Source organism: Centrocercus urophasianus, unplaced genomic scaffold (genome assembly GCF_019232065.1).
Source record: "Centrocercus urophasianus isolate 14NV4802_14NV808 unplaced genomic scaffold, USGS_Curo_1.0 seq_26, whole genome shotgun sequence".
Classification (NCBI taxonomy): domain Eukaryota; kingdom Metazoa; phylum Chordata; class Aves; order Galliformes; family Phasianidae; genus Centrocercus; species Centrocercus urophasianus.
The window spans coordinates 4,950,565-4,970,865 of NW_024884822.1; the positions used below are offsets into that span (position 1 = coordinate 4,950,565).

General features: G+C 36.1%; 1 protein-coding gene across 7 annotated transcripts in view; it reads right to left on the reverse strand.

Moving 5' to 3' along the window:
- Positions 1-249: 249 nt before the first annotated feature.
- The window catches only part of GABRG2 (gamma-aminobutyric acid type A receptor subunit gamma2), a 38,979-nt gene continuing 18,927 nt past the window's right edge, over positions 250-20,301 (reverse strand). The window contains exons 5-8 of one of the 7 annotated variants that reach the window (XM_042826337.1): positions 6,005-6,154; positions 3,765-3,970; positions 667-684; positions 250-525 (exon numbers count right to left, since the gene is read on the reverse strand). In XM_042826337.1, the coding sequence (XP_042682271.1) occupies positions 250-525; positions 667-684; positions 3,765-3,970; positions 6,005-6,154 (650 nt within the window). Of the gene's footprint in view, positions 526-666; positions 685-1,074; positions 1,098-3,746; positions 3,971-6,004; positions 6,176-20,301 lie in introns of all 7 variants that reach the window. The other 6 variants (XM_042826330.1, XM_042826333.1, XM_042826336.1 and 3 more) reach the window with 6 other exon arrangements.

Genomic DNA, 20,301 nt, shown 5'->3' on the forward strand with positions numbered 1-20,301 from the left:
TCCATCAGGTATAGCTGAGTATTACCTGTTTATGATATTTTTGAGATATTTTAATATGTTGAATGGACAATTAATTCGCAATAACCTGATGGCAATTTCTGGATAAATGATATAATTGGTATTTACTGGGTTATGGCACTAAAGAATTCAGACCACTATAAAGCGCATCCTCAATACTTCAAGTGGACTTTGGGAACCATCTCTCTAAGAAATTCAGTGAGTAAGGCTCGTATCACTGATCTCCTGCTTTTAAAGGTAAAGATATGATACCCAATACACCAAGTTAAACAAACAGAAGGCAGTGGGGAAGAAGATGCGGGCATAGGAGTCCATTTTGGCAATGCGGATGTGTATTCTTCCATGCCTCCATGCTCCTGTTCGACAATCCTCAAAGCAGCAAAAAAAGCTAGCACAGTCCTTGCCATCAAGACACTCATACCCGTATTCTTCATCCCTTTCTTGGAGGTGTGTAGCATTGTTCATTTGAATAGTAGCTGATCGAGGTCGGATGTCAATTGTGGGTGCCTAGGATGGAATGGCAGAAAAGAAAAAGACGGCAGGAGGGAGACACTCTGTTATTATCACCAGACCAACAGGAAACAGAAATTAATGGTCAACATGGGAATGATGGTTCTACAGGGGTACATGGGAGACTGGTAATATTACCTTGAACTTAAAAATCAGCTTAAATCAATTGCATCATACACTAACTTTACAGGAAAGCAGCACAAATCAAGATCAAGTTGACAGCTGAGGACAGTTAGCTTTAATGCCAGACTAAGTAAACCATAGAGGTTAAAAGAAACAGAACTGATGATATTTGGAATTGTTTCTGTTTTATACTTCATGTAACTTCCTGATATATGAAGGCAATTCGGGTGTTGAGCATGGGTGGAACGAAAATAATCAGTTGGAAATGCAGGATTATTTGTGTTACTGGGCTGGCTTGTGCAAATATATATATATGGAAAAAAGGCACAATTAAAGTATTTTTAGTAAGGTTATGAAAATCTTGGTAAGACTCTCCAATAGTTAATTTGAATGTATGCAGTTCATCTATTAGTGTTCACCAACTGGAAGATTCATCATGTACCCAACTTTATATGGCAGGCATACATTTATTTGAGTGACTTGAATGAGCTATGCATCTAAAATGCTGTTAAGCACTGGTGAACATTACTATGATGAGTCTTAGAATTTGCTGCAGATTGTGTAAAATAATTATAGTTTCATTCCATGAGCATGTACAATTCTTGGCTTTCATTTTACAATGGTTCTTTGTTTTGGACAAAATCTCTGCATTTCTGAATGAAGATAAGATTTAGACATATTACAAAGTTAGATATATTTGCTAATTTTGCTAAGAATGTGTTGGTCAAGTGTCAGCATTAAAAAATATGTGCATCTTAAACCCTTTCAAAACTCTGACTTTTTTTTGCATAAGGAACAGCATTTGAGTGATTGATGATAACACTGAATTTCATTCATGTCAATATCAAAACAAATTTAGTTTCATCATTTGAAGTTAAGTCATAAATTGAGGGATCAGATCTGAGTTCTAAAAGGGTGTATTGCGGTTTCTGGTGTAGCTGGTGGCATTGGATCCCATGGGCAATTAACAAAGAGAGAAGCAGAAATACTTTGAACAGAAACTCTCTTAATTCATGCGATCCAATAATGTTGGTCACTCTTGAACTTAGTGTAAGTTCAAAATCATAGTGAATCAATAATTGGGCTGCTGAATCAACTCTACGTATTATTTAGAGAAGCATAAACATTCTACTTAATTAGGAAGTTACCTAGAGTAGAATGCTTAGATGTCTAATTTAAGAAAACAAACAAAAAACAGCACTCTCATATATGCTCTAATAGTTAAATTCAGCAGTCGCATGCAGTGAATTTCCATTCCAAAAAACATTATACCTTGAACGAAAAAATATTTTTATTTTTTTATAAAAAAAAAAAAAAATTTTTTTTTTTTTTTAAAAAAAAAAAAAAAAAAAAAAAAAAAAAAAAAAAGAAAAAAAGAAAGAAAGAAAGAGAAAAAAATAATGTAAATTAAAAATATGTTTCTAAAACATAGTAAGTCAAAAAGAACTAAATTTATAGAAAGTTTGGGGTAACAGCCATTTAAACAAGAATCTATGCTATGAAACCCACATTTCTTTATCTTATCTCTGACTTGTAACTACATCCAGACCAAAGACAAAGTGTATCAAACTCCATTTAGATCTTTTCATATTCTCAAGGTATTCCTGTCTTTTATGTTGAACTGCTTTGAAAGAAGAGACAATTCAGAGCTTATGAAAGCAAATTTTAGGAAAAGCTACCTGAATACAGAGTACTGAAGACTCTACTTTTAAGTTTTCTAGACTCTAGGTTTAGATTTGGAGAATTGTTATTTCTATTTGTCCCAGGATTGTCCCAGATAAAAAGTGTAAAGAGCAACTAATCTCTAAGCAAGGTAAATAGATCTGAGATAGTTAATCTTTGCTCTCTTAATTGTCTGTGACACAGGTTCTCATAAGCAGCCATTTATTTCAGCCTAAGACAGACATATGTGCCACCATCCAAAAGTGCTTTTTGATCTAAACACACCTATGATGAAATCCAAATTCACCACACCTGAAGTAATGTGAAAATTCTTCCTGTGTAGTCTTACGGATGTTTAGCTGGCTGTTTATCCACTGCAGTGTATATCTGTAATTTTAAGAGTGTATTTCTCATCAAGCTTTAAAATTGAAATTATGACAAGTAAGTGTAATGAAAACTAGTTTAATTTATATATTTTACTATTTTTTTTCTTTCTTGCAAGCTTGCTTGCTTCTGTGTAACTAAGAGAGAATATCTTAAGGACTTTAGCAGAGCAAATCCAGACACTTTCATTATTTCCTACATGCCTGAAGTGGATTTGAAAATATTCTTAACTAATATAAAACACTTGTGTTCGTCACATCTTGCAGATGCATATTTGATTTTTCTTTGAAGAAGATTAGGCTGCTTTTGTTCCCTGTAGTATTCTACACTCATTCCTTTCACCTCACAGTTTCTAGACAACACACTTCTCAATCAGCAGCAAAAGGCAAGAAGTCTGCCCTGGACAAAATAAGACAATACTTTTTCCCTACCTAAGCATACTCTTAGAAATCTCCTAAGGGTATTCCTGGGTCTTCTCTTTTTACTGTGGTTATTATATACATTATTTATTATTGTGTAGCATGCATCAATAAGTAACATTGCCAATGCTGATAAATCACTTTCAAAAGGAGAGAAATACATAATGGAGAGAGAGAATACAAGAAAAAGAAGATAAGGAAACAATAAAAAGGAAACAGGTGCTTACGGGGGAATTAGAAAGAAAGCACAGTCCATAGTTTGAACGTAACGTTACAAAAAGCAGAATCATGCCAATAATACATATGTAAGTTAATGGCAGAGAATATTGCTAAAGATAACAAAGAGACACTGAGAGTTCTTCCATGGCGGTCATAGTAAAAGCTCTATCTATAACATAAATAACAATTTCATTGATAGTTATTTGTAGAACAATTTGGCAAAAAGGGTCCTTGTTTTAAGACATTTGTTTCTCTGCTGTCTAGACAACTGTGATATATGCATTCTTAATTATCGAGGTAAATGATTTTATTCCTATTAATACAGAAGTGTAGATATGCTCAAATGAGAGTACAGGCATAGAGAGAAGATAAGTATTCCTTCAGATAATGTAATTTAATTTTATACCTCACTGGTAAAAAGATACATACTGGATTTTTCTTCTTTTTGTCTTTATCCTTGCTTGGCTTTCTGTTGCTGACAAAGTAGTGCAAAGTTCCGTATTCCACCAGTGCAGAGAAAACAAAAATAAAGCAAACTGACACAAAAAGATCCATTGCTGTCACATAAGAGACTTTTGGAAGAGATTTACGAGCAATCGTACTTAGGGTGGTCATTGTCAGGACAGTTGTAATACCTGGTAGACAGACAGAAAACATCAGAAATGTTATAACTTCATGTAACAAAGCCATGCTGCCATTTCTCTCTCTGACTGTTTCTGAAGGATGCCAGCAGTTCTGATAGAGAGCAAAAATATCAACCCATCCCAAGCAGTGAAATGTGGATTCAGTGAGAGCTTCAAGGATGAATAGGGAGTGTGAATCATTTTTGCATAGTCATTGCAAGTGTTGCCCTGCTGATGGATTCTAATTTTAAAAAATGTATTGAATTCAGCTTTGTTGCTTTATAGTTTTGCTTTTAGGTATCCATTTTTCATTTCTAATTGAGAAATGCAGTTTTAGGGTTTATGTTCTTGAATCCCGAAACTGATAGAGAGAAAAGAACTTTTTCTAACAGAGTGAGAGGTCAGGTGGAGAAAAAAATATACCTGTCACTTTAATCCATTCTTTGAAGTACTCCAAAGGCTAATATAAAAGGCTCTAAATATAAATATAATATAATTTATATTATGTATTATAAATAATATATTCTCATCTATTTATTATATATTATAAATAATATAATAAAAATATAATATAAAAGGCTCTAATATAAAACTTTCCATGCTGTCCAGCATGTGTCATTTATGGAATTCATATCAGTAATGACAATAATGCCAGTAAGAAATGTATTTACAGCCATTATATGATTTAGAAATTATGAAAATTCTTAAGGAAGCCTGTAATCCAGATGAAAATTCAGATCAAAAAGTGTATTTATTTGTATGTGTACTGTGTAAACGAGACTTTGTTTCCTTTCTCTTATTTTTAATGCATTCTAGTTGTAAGCAAATGATACTAGCCCCAAATTTCCACACTAATTCTCTGTTGCTGCTTATTTAAGTGATTTCTTGCAAATAAAGCTGGAAGAGAGTCTCTCAGGACTGTTTACAATTGTCACGCTGTGAGGTCAGATTTCTCTCAGTAGTGCCTCCTCTGGTTTTCAGAAGTGACTGTAGCTCATAACTAAAAAGTATTAGGACAGGCCTCACCTTCCCTTCTCCTTTCAGAACATTATTGCCTGTGATGTAAATAACATTAAAAATGCACCAGAACGGCTAAAATTCATCATATTTTTATGGCAAATTTCATACCACTGATTTTATCTTAGAGGTATGAATAGCCAAATTTTCAGCAGAGAGACAAGTCTGCATTGTACGTCTAAGCAAAAACAAAAATAATAGCTGAATGCCTTTATTCATTTTATACTTTAAGGCACATTTTCTTGTTTCATAGAGTGAAAAAAAAGCAATAAAACACTTAAAGCATTATGCGTTTGGGCTGTTGGTCCTCTATTCCTCTATTTCTTTCAAGGGAAATCTGTAATGAAAATGCTGACCCTCCCTGCAGTGCTCTATTCTGTAGTTCTTGAGGAAATGAAAATGCAGAAGGAAAAACTAAAATGATTCTTAGTAGCACAGGTTTAATTCAGAAGTAGAAAACAGTGTTTTTTAATCTCCTCAGTTTGGTTTCCACTCTGCTAGCTCTTACAGATGCAGCTGGTTTGTGTGAGCAGGCTGAACTCGGTAGCTCCTTCATTCGTGTCAGAGCTGCTAACTGTGTAGAAAATGCTAATTCAGATAAATTGCATTTCACTTTTTAGATATAGGCAAATTCAGTTGATTTTTTGGTCCGAAGGACATATTTGACCTTTGGAGCTTCAAGCTGAAGGCTGGTACCGCATTCTTTTTACCACTGCGTCACACAGCCAGAGGGATTGCTTCATTCATGGTATGTATTTCATTCTTTTTGATGTTCATTAAAAAAATCAAAAAAGGTAATCAGAAAAGATGCAAAAGCTTTTGGAGATGATCGTCAGTACTCCTAGTTAGGTTGTGACATGGTAAAATGGAAGAGAGACAAATATGGTCTAAGTGCTGTTACTCTTTGGAAGTGATTACATTATTCTAAACAGGGGGAACTTGTATTAAATTCTCCCCTCTTGCATTTAGAAACTGGTGTCAGTTTAACATCATAATGCTGAATAAAAGCAGGAAAGTAAAGCAACTCACCCAGTGATGTTCTGGCTGGAACTGCATCCTTGTTAATCCAGAAGGAGACCCAGGACAACACAACAATAAGTGTGCAGGGAATGTAGGTCTGAATAGTGAAATAACCCATTCTCCTGCTCAGGTTAAAGTAAACAGACATGACTACATAGTCTCCTGTAAAATAAAAAGATACTGAAGTAGAATAATATGTTAAATAAGTTCGTAGAATTTCTAGATGTTGGCTAGAACTTTCCTATTCTATGTCTGTAGTATATATGAAAGACATGCGTGTTCACTTATGCAGCTTGAACTTCAGATTTCAAGGGTAATCTCTTTTGCATAGCACAGCAGGCTTCTAATTTACCACTTCATTCATCACATCTTGCAGATGTATAGATATTTCTCTTCAGGATTCAGGAATAAAGCAAAGCTCTGGATTTTGATGTATTTCTTCTAAGCTAAAAAAAAAAACAAAAAACAAAACAAAAAAAAGCCCTGGATCTCATCTTTGCTTCAGATTACAGCACTTCTGGGAAATCTTGATTGCAAAAGAACTGCAAAACCCCAGGCTGCAAAAGACTTCATTGCAATTCTATGAAATGCGGTCTAGAGATAATTCCCAAACTCAAATAGAAGGTTTGCAAATCCAGAGTGAGATGCTTTCCTGGAGATACCCAAAAGGCTCTATGGCTAGTATGCATTCTGTTTAGATCAGTACTGCTCCTTAACAGAGAAAGTTCTGTTTTCAGATGTAATGAAAATGTTAATTTGCCCACCTTTGAACTTAGTCACAGAAGAAGCTTCAAAGTTAATTTTTCAGCTGGTGTGGCTTTTTTGTTGTTGTTGTTATTTTTTCCCTCCAATATGAATGTCTGTTTACAAGGGATTAATTGGTTTTTAATTTCATTGCATTATAAGGAAACTAGAAACTTTAAAAAGCAACTTATGTACTTGGGATTTACAAGATCTGGTTGAGCATGAGCAACCAGTTTTAACAAGTAGATGTCATCTGATTATCCCCTCAATTCACAGAGAAACTTGTCTTGTATGTTTGTGTCATTGCGCTAAGCAAGACATTGACCAGGAGCACAAGAACTGGAGCCTGTCTCATTCTTCATCTCTGTGGTACATCTACTGACTTCTTGGAAAGTGTCTATTTTATCAGTTTGGGCAACCAATTTCTTAACATAGGTTTTTCAAAACCACTTATTTTTTTTCCTATTTTCCTCTTCTGTATTATTGTAGAGATCACTTAAAAGCAGTACTTGTGTTACTTCAAAGTGAACAGTCTCAGAGAAAAGGCTGTCTTCAAGTTTAGTGTTACTGTATTGCTTTAGTGAATCAACAAATTACCAGAAAGAAGAGGTGGGAAATATGAAGCCAAAAGCATGTGACAACATAAGAAGTTAGAAAAGATTAGCTCAGAATTGAAACAAAATTTGGTTGTTTTCTCTCTGCTCTTGCTTCTTTTTAAGTTCCAGCTGCAGTAGACCATCCTGGGGAGTAGCTGAGCAGATATATCAGATCTGAGCTAACTACTTCTTTCATATATTTTGCCCATAATGTTTGTCCTGTAGTTGGGCACGTCTGTTTGCCTGTTTTGTTGGTTTTATACTCTTGCTTTGTAGGTTCTTTTACTCAAAAGAACAAAAAATATCGCAATTAAGTACAGAAGCCAGCACTACTGCTCAAAGGTGTTAGAGCCAAATCCACAACTCGGCACCAGTGCTGAAAAAATGAACAGTAAATCCATCTGACCCAGACTGGGGTGTGCTGCAGAGACTTCATACAGAGACTCCTTCTTCAATAACCATGTGTGCAACCGCACCAAGTGGTGTGAATAACACACAAAAATGCGTTTATATCAGGGAGAGGAAGCGACTCCAATCTTTCAGTTTTTTAGGTGATTTTCACAAATACTATTTCACTGTTTTCCCTAGGAAACCTGGTGGAGATTATCAGTGAGATTTATTTAGATTTTTATTTTGATGGAAGTCGTTTTTTGTTTTTTTTTTTTTTGAATGGTGAACTATTGTACTGATATTTTTACAATTACGCATTTATTTAAATTTAACACATATTTTGTCAACAATGTAATGCATACCAGGTTTTAAAATGCTAACTAACGTGTGAAGGTCTTGGTCCATTCCACAGCAATGAGTCATTACTTCGAAATCTCTGTCATCTCAATGACATGCTCTGAGGACAGTCCATTTACACAGGGCAACAGCAGTATCCCAAACACAAAGCTTTTGCTACTGGAGACAATCCAAGTGGAAGGAATTTATATATAATTTAACACAATTCCTTCTGCTTTTTTTTTTTTTTTTTTTTTTTTTTTAATACTGACCTTAACCAATTTAGAAATAGCATATTTCTGCTAGTGTGTTCTCAAAATTAGAAAGTGATGTAATTGTTCTAGATAATGCTCATTTCCCATAAATGTTATTGGACTTTTCATCATGCAAAGCCTGTCTTTCTTATTGCATCTGTACATAAAAAATTCCAGCCACTCCAGAACAATATTTAATGGAAATTCTTTTTGTCAGTTTCTGATACTTGTAGCAAAGCCCACAGCACTGTTTTGGCAGACCTTATTTCACACCTTGTATAATCTGAAACATTCTACAGAAAGCTCAACTAACTAAACCCCTATATACTTAACAAGCTTTATGGTTTTTACAAACTGAGCAGTTGAAGCAGAGGAAGTCAGGACTTGAATATCCGATATAACTTGCCCAGCAGCATGGAGATTACCAGTCAGAAGAACTATTTAAGTATATGTAAATTCTTTTAAATTACATGTTGCTTTCTAATGTGAAAGCCTACTGGTGCTATAAATGTTGTTGTGCTGTGGAGTAAATACTACTACTTCAGAGAATCTTACTAGAGAAAGGAATAACATTAAAACCACAAAGATAAATAATTTTTCCTTATCTTGCTTTGTTCTGATTTTGGGAAGTGGGATGTAGAGATGATTTTTTACCAGTATATGACAGGAAAGGCTGTGAGACAAGGCAAGCCAATAATTCTGTAATGTATTGAATATTTCCTCCAGCCTTTGAGTAATATGAACAATTATAAATAAAGCAGTAAGGAAAACAAGATTGCCCCAAAGAGGCATGATGCTAAATGTTGCCTTTATATGTAATGGTGCAATGTGCACAATGTAACGGTGTAAAAGCAGGACTTTGAGATGTGTGGTTTAAAATAAGGCAAGTAGTCTGGAAATAATCAAATACGTAATGCTATAGAAGCATACAAAGTAATGCAAGACCAAACATGTGCAATTTAGGACCTAATACCAGTTGTCGTAAGATGTACATCCAAAAGGTAAAGCGTATTAAGTCCTCTGTGAGACATGGACTTGGCAGCATTTTGCTTTAATCCCACTTTTCATGACTTAAAACCATAGCCTCTTAAAATGGATTCTTGCCTCACTGCTGTTTTTATCCATATTTGTTTTATTTCTGACTTTATTCATGGTCTTCTCTGCTCTTCAGCTGGGGCCAGCTTAAACACTTTGTTATTTTCAGATTATCTCTGTGCCTGAGGTGATTTTCACTCCTGGTGTGATGCCTGCATGAAGCTGTCAAGCTAAGACACTATTTTAGTAAAAAATGACCAGAATTGATACTTAGCACAGTGTTATTCACTAGTTCTCACTTGGTAAATTGTTATTTTTTTTTCATTATTACCTCATCCTTGTTCCCTGAACTCTGATTCTTGTCTATCCAATGTTGCATACTGCGGCTACAGAGATTCTCAGACTGCCAGATGGCTGTTGGGAAGACTGATATACTTTTGGACTTTTTTGGAAATGAATGATAATGTAACCTGGCAGCTTCTCTGCGACACAGCATACCTACATATTTAACATTTGGCACTATAATTAGATAATTATTGGATTATTTTAGCCTTTCACTAGAGATATTACAGTCTTACTCTTTCTATGGTTTATATACATTATTATATATGTTTAGAAAACACCTAGTGTTTTTTACTTGTAAAGAAATACAGTATTTCTCTGGCAAAAATAATCCTCTTACATTGAAGAGCACAAGTCATTCTTAATATATTTACACATCATTTCTCTCTCCCCTCCACCCTATGAATATGTATATATCTTCCATTCCTCTATGTCAGTATATATGGATAGCTAGATGTAGTCTACAGATATGATAATCAGTTCAACCGTTTCTTCAGCAACATGTATTTGAATTTTTAACCAGAATGCAGTCTCTTGGGAAAGTGTTCTTCAGATCACGCTTATATTCATGTACAAATACTCATCACATTTTCTACTAAGTGCATATTCCTGTTATTTATTTTCTGAAGAGCAGGAGACATGAAGCAGGATTCTGACTTCAGGCACAGCCTCTTCATGATGCTACTTCTAATTGGAAATAGGGATTTCTCTTGGTGGCAAAAATCCTTGTTACATATAGAGAAAGTGTGTGGGCTTAAATTCACATCTATAGAGCAAGAGATATTTTGAAATGGAGATCAATTTTCCATCAGTGTCAGATGATCGTGACTTCTGTGAGCCCTTACAAGAGGATTTTTTTTCAAACAGTCCTATACCATTCTAATATACACAGACTCAACGCTTGGAGTGGGAACTTGAATCTCTTCTTTCCATATACTTGTGTAATACAGCAATTTGAGTACTCAGATTCTGGCTCTGTTAGACATAAGGGGAAGTGAATTCCTGATTTGAGGAACCATCTGTGCGTACGTCCTGGCCTAATTCCCAAAGGTTCAATAGAAGGAATTAGTTGTGCCAGGAAGTGTAGCCAGGGGGAGATGTACATTGCACTTAGTTGATTTAATCAGCACAGTGGGTGTGATCCTTCACTACATCCCGCTTGTGGAATCAGTTATACCTGTGCAAAGTGGGGGGGAAATTATACCTACTAGTAATGCATGTTTAAGTGACTGTGCAATGTGTGAGGTGCTGGGGCAACAAGACTCTAATTTGTTCTCTAAACCTATTTGGAAGCTGGTACAAATGCTAGAGAGAAGAACAGCTTTCTATCGCAGGGAATTGGTGTCTTAATTATAGTTCAGGTAGCAACACTTACAGCTCAGATTGCCTCACTATTATTATAGGATCCCATTTTCTGTTGTTTTAAACCACAAGTTTAGATTATAAAAAAAAGTTCAGAAGAGCTTCATAAATGTTATGTTAGCAATTTGATCGAGTTACCCATATGTATCATTTCAGTTCATTCCCATAGATAGTTTTGGAGTGGGTAAAATTCAGTGTCACTCCTGTTAAATATACAGTTTCTAGCAAGAAAATTCAGTTAAGTGAAGGTCTGGCCTTTTTACATGAGGGCATTTCTGTGGAAATCTTTTTAAGCTAACAGTTTGGAAAACAACCCATGTGTCCATAGACGTAGGCAGTTGTTAGAGAATTTTTGCTAAGACTTGATTCTGATAAGCTTCATGCTGCCTCCGCTGCCTACCAAACCACACACTGCTCTGCAGGACGCAGCAAAAAGAGACAAAAAAGAGATGGATGCTCATACAGTGAGATGGCTCTGTTCTCCTCATACTTTCTTTGTTCCTTCAGACAGGATGATACCTAAAATCTCCAGAAATTCTGTAAGTGATGGAAGTTTACAGAGCAAGAGCTCTTCAATTCATGCCAATTCCATAGTGTAGGAGCAATTCTCCCCCAAGAACATGAATGTTCTGAACATGAATTTCCTTCAATATTTTGGTTACCTTGAATATTTTCATTAGGTATAACAGCATGAAAATCCACGAGTGCTTTAGTAAGTCTTCATATTATTTATAATTTTGTACTTTTCATGCTTGAAATACAAAAATCTGTGGAGAAAATATATTCCATAGCAGAATAATAATGATGAATCAGTATCTGGCAGAAAAAAATTCTATCAAGTAGCTACATAATACTGAAGAAAGCAAGGGTAATATATGAGCCAAATTCCCCCAGAATTTTCCCTACAGGCCATCATTTGTTCTTCAAGGACTGCTCAAATGACTAGCCACTGGGATTTAACATAAGTCACTGTTTATACAGCAACTAACAGGCACAATTTTGTTTACGCAGCCAACAGCATCCACATGGTGCATACAGACCCAGACACACACCAGCTGCCCAGATTTCCACTGCTGATTTTCTTTTTTTCTCCTAATCTTAAAAAGAAACCAAATAGCAGGTTTATCTGGAAAAACATACGTATAGAAATATAGATAGAAATGGAAGGTTTTGTCATTTAACTGGTATAAACGAGTACATAAATGAGTCACTATATATGGAAAACTCTGCTTAGCTCTGTCACTGGATGGATTGTACATCGGGAAAAAAAAATCAGGCCACAGGAGGGCACTGTCACCTCAGACTGGAAATGAGCAGCGTTTCCAAGTCTGCCCGTGGAAAACTGAATTGTAAAAATTTCTGTGATTATTTTCCATTTGACTTACACAAACACTGGAATGGCATAACTGATTCCTACAGCTGTGTTAATATAGCAACACTTGTATGAATAAAACTAATTTTTGTACGAAAGAAATATTACCAGAGGAATATCACCTTTGTGCTACACGTAATGAGTGTATAAACTGCATAAATTGTTAATGAGGAACAACCATAGCAGCAGAATTTATTTTCTTTTCCTCATAAATAAGTAATGGAAACATCCTTGTTCTCTCTCTCTTTTACTGTTAACGTGGCCAGAGGTCTCATTTTCAGTGAGGAGGAGATCATAGCTAATGCTGCTTTCTTTTATCGTTTTGTTTGCTTCTTTTTTTAAAGAATGAACAGGTAAATGGGAGTTTAATGGAATAGAGCAGCTGTAGTGATAAGTTCATTGCTGTCAGTGCTCAAGGTAAGCTGTCTCTGAATTAATCTCAGTAAAAAAGACAAAGGAAGGCCATTCACATTGTGAGACATTTAAAAGAATGCCTTTGAAAAATGTCTACAGTATTTTTACAGAATTGAAAGGCCTTAGTCACTGATTGGTTTCTGTGACGATTTACCCACACATAAAACAAAATGTTCCCAGACCCAAACGGGCCATTGTTTGAGATGCTCAGATTTCTAGAATATATGAAAACCATCTGTTATTTTTCTAGAGCTGACAGAATTGCACCTTGCTGTGTATTAATTCAGTGCTGTAAGTATCTGGACTGGAGATATATACTTAAATCCTACTGAATCCAGACGAGATTCTAATTCTCTCAAGTTCTTAAAAATTCAATTTTTTTAGACCAGTACTTAGTATAAAAATATTAGCAAATGGGACCAACAGAGATTCTAAATGCATCTATCTTTTTTAAAGGACTGGGTTTGGTGCCATTTTTAATACAAATATTCAGATATTTGTATATTCAGATATTCAAATACAGACGAGGCCATGAGGATGCTCAGAGGGCTGGAGCACTTCTCTTATGAGGACAGGCTGAGAGAGCTGGGCTTGTTCAGCCTGGCGAAGAGAAGGCTCCAGGGAGACCTCACTACAGCCTTCTGGTACTTAGAAGAGGCCTAAGGGAGAACTTGGGGGGAACTTTATCAGGAACAAGCATAACTGGGTTTAAACCATAAAAGGGTAGATTTAGATTAGGCATTAAAATAAATTCTTCACTCAGAGGGCAATGAGGCACTGGCACAGGCTGTCCAGAGAAGCTGTGGATGCTCCATCCCTGGAGGTGCTCAATGCCAGGTTGGATGGGATGCTGGGCAGCCTGACCTGGTGAGGGCAACCCTGCCTATGGCAGGAAAACGGAATGAGCTTTAATAATAATAAATAATATGATAATGAGAAATGATAATAATAAATAACTAATTGGTAATTAAATTGCCTGTAAGATGACAGACTTCTGGTATATTATGTATACTTCCACTTCTGACACATTGGAGGGCAGCAGGGCAAACAGACAAAAAGAACTGGTAAAACATGGGGAAAGCCTTTTCTCTTTCATGTCAGAAAAGCGATGGCAGCTGAGCTCTGGTGCTCAGCAGTGGTTGGGGCAGAGTGCCATCCTCAGGGCAGGCAGGAGAAGAGACAACAGGAGATGGGACTCCGGTCTCTCCCAAACCAGGCCAGTGTCAGACTGTGGGCTGCATTGCACAGTGCATCTTTAATCTAGAAAGAAATATCACGTAAATAGTTTAAGATTGGTGTACTCATTTCAGTGCTTTTGTTTCCATCTCTTTTCTTGCCTTGACAGGGTCTGTGTTTGGAATTCTTGCTAGCATTTATTGTTTTGTTAGGGGTAAGAGGTCAGTGAGATGTCTTGTGATGTTACTGTGATATAAGAAAAACATATTCCTTTCTCAGCACAGAATTTTTTGTGTGGATTCATATTTAACCTACACAAATTACTCTTTTATATAACATCTAATATCACATATTTTTGATATGTTATTTCTTTTTTACTGCAGATCAGGATGTCCTAAGGTTTGCCTGGTCCTGCAAACCCATTTTGCTAATGGAAACGAACTTCTAAGAGTGGTTATTTGTCAAAGGAAGAGATGATGACATTTACTTATCTTTGCATTGTGCTTTTACATATATCACAGTAAAATCATTTTGGCCAAAATATTTTATCACAGGAGCACTTGAGCGAATTTTCATAAAGACAGATACTTGATCACAGTGCTGATCATAAGCTGATAATTATAAGATTTATTGCTTTCCACAGCCAGGTAAAATAAAAGACTGGGGAAGAGGGAGAGTCAGAAAGAGTACTGCACCCTAGGTATCTGACCATGACTCCTCATTATTTCATCCTTTCCTAGATACCCTTTCATTGCTTCTGTACTTTACAATTTTAGATTCTTTCATCGACTCATTTTTGAAATGCATAAGTGCCAGACAGCTTCAGAAAATAATTAGGTCTTTTCCTTTTCAAAACTGCTCAACATTCTCTTTTTCTCTGAGTTTTAGCAGTAAAATACCAGTATTGTGTCATAGGAAGTCATGATGTGAAATAAAATACAGTGAATGTTTAGCCTTTGGGGCAAAGAAAGAAAGGAAATCTGCAATGGCATTGTATTTGCTTGCAATAGACTTGAAGCACTTGGAAACAGTCTCATTTTCTACCTGACTGCTGGTGCTTGCTGTGCCTGGGTGTTACATAAAGGACAAGGCGATTCATAGTCATCACTGATCCAACGTGGCAGCTGTACTAAGTGACTTCCACTCCAATGCTAAATATCTATTTCTAAGCCATGATTATAGCTTGATTATGTAATGGGGTAAAACAACATTAAGACTTTCACAAAGCTTGTACTATAGTCCATTTATATAAGATTATCTCTGGGATTCAGATAGCAGCAAGCCCGGTTTTCAATTTACATTCCAAAGGATGAATCCTAACTACATTGAACAGCAGGGTGGAAGGCGGGAAGAGATTTCCTCCTCTTTTTTTCTGTTTTTAAAGAGTAACACATGTATGTCTGTGTGTGGATGTGCCTGACGTCAAACACCTTGATTTCCAGCAGGACCAGGGGAGAGGAGCTGGAATTAGTTTGTGTTTGTGTGAAATGACAACTCGAGCTGATGAAATTCCTGCAAAATGAGATGAATCATTATAGCTATCCAAAGAAATGGAATTTCTTTATGTATGACATGATGTTCTGACCACATTTCTGAATTTCTTTCTGGTCCTTGGCTGCTCGTTCCACATGACGTGCTGTTTTCTCTGTTTGTTTGACAGAATGTGTTCCACTTCTCATTAGTTTCTAATTATAGAAGGAAAGAATGTAATGACTCTAGACAGTAATTAAAATCTATTATTGTTGTTCCCACCTTCCCTTTGAATTCAGAGAGACATGCTTCACCCTAACAATTTTTTGTTGCTAAGAAATATCACTACACAGGAATGGAGGTAAAATTCTGTATGTTTCTATTCCTCAGTCCATTCTACAGTTCTGAAAGAAAAATGTATGATACAGAGCCTTTCTTTCTTTTAACATATATATATATATTTTTTTTTCCTGATTAGGGATGTAATTATGAACTTTTAGAATTTGTTTTGGAGTATTTGTTATGAAGGCAGCTTAGCTACTACAACGGCATCAGCAAATGCAGTAGGATTTTTAGTGTGCAGGATTAGTGTTCAGATGTGGCAGCAGCATGATGTAATAGGTTGCAACTGCTGTGAGGGAGTCATTAAGTGCCAGTGTGCAAATAATCTGCAAATTAAAGAACCTTCTGCTCCTTTTCCAACTTCTCTCTTCTCCAGGAAGTGTTAGCCTAGCTCAGCATCTCATCTCATCTCTGGGCAGTTAGAAGTTGGGTTTCTAAATAACTTGTTTGATGTACTGTGGTAGGAAATAGGAACAAATAGATGAGCAAATGTGAGACCGACAAAAATTTCAACTAAAATGAGAAAGCAGACAGCCACAATCCCCACAGGCAGGCGTCCTGTGTCCTTGACTCTTTTGGATGTCTATTTGTTCTCTGAACAACCAAGTAAAGCCTGTTCACTTCAGCAAATAAATAATAAAACGACACTCCAACAGCTGACAGCTCCACGTGTGTTTAAAGCAAGACTTGATTAGTTTTGAATTGCCAGTGTTATAAAAAAGGTTTTGAGATGCAGTGAGATCAGCACTGTAAGCAAATAAGAAATATGATTTATTGTATTTAATTCATTTCAAAGTATCCAAGTCATATACCCCTAGTATACACATTTCCTGGCAGTATCCAACCCTGGCTGCTCTTAAACACAGGAGATAACTACCTATGTACCTAAGTACCTGTGAGAACAAGTCAACCGAATGGTCAGTCAAGGGAGACAAACAGATCCCAAAGTGAATCAGTTCTCAGGTGGGCTTGCGAGACTTTCTCATCTGAGCTGACATTGCGCTTAGAGCATAGAGTCTGCTGTGGTCAGTGAATGAATCTAAGGGCAGAACTACTCATGACTGAACAGGAAGGTTCACATCCTATCATGCATTTATGTACGCTACTGCAGACTTCTCAGAATTTCAGAAATGGTAGAAAACTAGATGCAAGCCTATTTGATGAAGAAGATAGAACAAAGAAAATAAAAATATAGAAGGAAATAAACTATAGAAGGAGATAAAACAATGTAATATTTCTGATCTAAATAACAGACTTACAGGCATGTTAGCAAACTCCCTGAAATAAAGCATTCTTTAACAAGCTTTGTGTGTGTTCTGCTTGCTGAACTGACTGCACAGGACTAATGTAGTTTGTACAGCAGTGCTTCATAGGTTTGCTTTTAAATCTTCCTAAATTGTTTTGCATGGCAAAGGTCATTTTGGAATTCCTCTGAAGGCCTTTCATTCTGAGAGAAGAGGAATTTGAGGATACAGTGCATTTAATCTTTTCTCTTGATGTTTCCAGTTATTTTCAGAGCCAAGAGACAGTATTACATAACCTGGGGCTGCAACAACACTTGATGTTTTCTTGTCTTTCCTCTCCAGAGAAGACATGAGTGCATGGAGGCAAAGTTCTGCAGGGAAGCTATGGGTTTCACAGATTCATTCTGTCTTAACCCCCCAGCAAAAGAAATATTTATAAAAGAAAGTACCACTTGAACACCAGCATTTCTTCCACTGAATGCACAGGGAGATCACTAGAAAGACAGTACGATAAACAAAAAGCCCAAGGGATGCTGGGAGGAGTACAACATGCTTTATTGCTTGACTTCCAGCAGTATGTTTATTTTAGACCCTTAATTTCATTTATTTTTGGCATCCTTTAAATATTTTAGAAGATTTAATCAGCAAATATTTAATTTTAAACCCCCAGGAAACCATTCTAAGTAACAAGAAAAGACTAAAATTCGCCCAGCTATGAGATCCTGGAAGGCAGAACATAAAGGAACAAAAGTAGCATAGATCAAAACCAACTTTCTTCAGAGCTCAGTGTGATCAGCTACCAAATGTCAGGGGCTGCAGAGAGCTAAGGCAGCTCAGTAATAAGAGAAGATGACTTTGAGCTCAAGAACCCAGCACAGATACAGAATAAAAAATAAACTGACTTCTTGAAAGGCAGCAGAGCCCAACAATATCTCCAGCAGTGTGGATTATTGTTCAGAACATTGAAGCAACAGGCAAGATATCTCAGGTCTAGTCCCAGCACCTCCATGAACAATTTTAGGGCTGTAAAACAGCTGTTTTTCTTCTCTCAACCCCATCTTTCTTCCCATGGAGGTTTTGGAACATATGCCCACTGTATGCTTGAACTACATCTGGCAGATTCTATTTTGAACTTAAGTGAAAATATTTAATGGGAGTGGCTGAGAAAAAGAAGAAATAGTCATTGCATAATATATGATTTATATTTTATGTCTATATACATATTATATAATATCTTTCTTTTTGCTTTCACACCCTAAGGAAATTTCAACAAATCTGTTAAACACTCTTGTCTTCCTGTTGACACTAAAAGCCATTCAATATAGGTATAGTTGAGCAAAGAAGCAAAATAAAATATACAGTGTTTCGAAAAAGAACAGTTGTTTTGTAATATTTATATATATTTAACAACGTGGAAGTAAGGTAACAACTACAGATAACAGAACTTGGTAAAAAAATAACACTGGCACTTGCAAAATGTTAGAATGGCAAGATGCAAAATGCCAACACTTTTAAATTTGCATTATTTCCTGCTGCTGAGTAAACTTAAAAAAAATAAAAATAAAAATAAAAAAAATTCATAGCAAAAGATTATTCTCTCTTAAAAAAAAAAAAAAAAAAGGCAAAAGGCAAAAGGCAAAAAAAACTATCAAACATAAAAACCCATGGTTTAATTATAAGGAGTTTCAGTGTTGAAAAGCCTGCTAAATTCTGCAGGAATCCTCCTCAGCTTCCAGTTCTGCTTGTTGGCATATTGAGTTCTTCAGAAAGCTGTTATTTTCTGAAATATTTCACTAGACAGAGTCAGGAAGAGAGGATGTTCATGCACTTTGTTAAACTGTGATCTAATGCTAAATCCTTGTTTAAAACTTTCTTATTTGACTACGTAGTGTGTATGACTATGATGTATATGACTATTCCTGTGTGTATCTTAGTATTCATTTGCATTAGCAAGACGTAGTGGAATTGGTTTCCTGTTATATAAAGCAAACACCAAAACATAAATTGTCAATCTCAGCACTGGCTTTTTAGCATTTAGCACTACTGAGTTAACATGGAATAAAAACATTTATATATTTAAAAAACAAACAAATAAAATAAAATAAAATAAAAAAAAGAGAAAAGCAAGAGGAAACGGCAGTATTTAGCCTGTAGCATTCAGAATTTGTTAATGAGGTTTTATGAGGTTTTTGCTATGAAACCAAAATGATCAGCAGCAGGTACAGTTTCTGGGAGGAAACTTTTGACCAAAAATATTGCATTTAAAACGTTAGCCCAAGCCTTGCATGTGGGATGCCCTTTCGTGCCTCAACTGTGCTGGTCTGAGCACACACTGGGTTACTATTTCCAGGTATTTCAGTGTCTGCCCTGTTTAAAGATTTGCTCAGTCCTGGCTACCTCTTTATGGAGCCATTCTTGTAGCCTCCTCAGGTCATTTTTTAATTGAGCTGCCTCCACTTCCCAGCAAATAAAGCACTGGAGTAAGCATGAACTTGTGACATAGGGTAATCTTGATTCAGCACTTATCAGGTTTGCTGTTGGTCTGTACAAGTTGCCTAGACCAGGAAAAGCTGATGATGAAAGAGATCTGAATGTCTGTGTATGTAAGTGGAAAGGAAGAACAGAGAAGAAGGTGGGAATTTTAACTATTTAATTTTAACTATTTGTGAAATATTGGTACCCATCAATGTTCTCAGAATTATTATATGCTATGGGATGCTCTTGCTTTCTCTGCCTATATTCAGCAGTATGCAATTTGTTTTTATACCAGGAAAGTGAGCTTTATGCTATTACTAATGCTGCATGGGCACTTTTCTGAACTTGCAGCCAAATATAGTTGCTGTCAGGGCTCCAGTTCTGGTACAACTCCTTGATAGGCTTCTGTCTAATGTCATAGAACTGTTTCTAAAAAGGAATGATTACTTTCTGGGGACATGGGCTTACCCTCATAAACCATTAACTAAAGAAGCACTGGTGTCTTAGACTGCCTAGAGCAAGGAATCTTCCCAGCTATGCACACAGCATACAAATTTCCTTCAGTTTTGAGTCCCACCCCCACTGGAAGTAGCAGTAGTTCCTATATACAGATAATCTCAGGGCCTTTTTGAAGCTGCACAGAAGTGTACTTGGCTTTTTCCTCTCACTGTAGTATGTGATTGCCTGGAATTGAAGCTGAGTTATGTTTAACTCTCATTTTTAAAAATGAGTTTGTTTGCATTTAAATTGTACA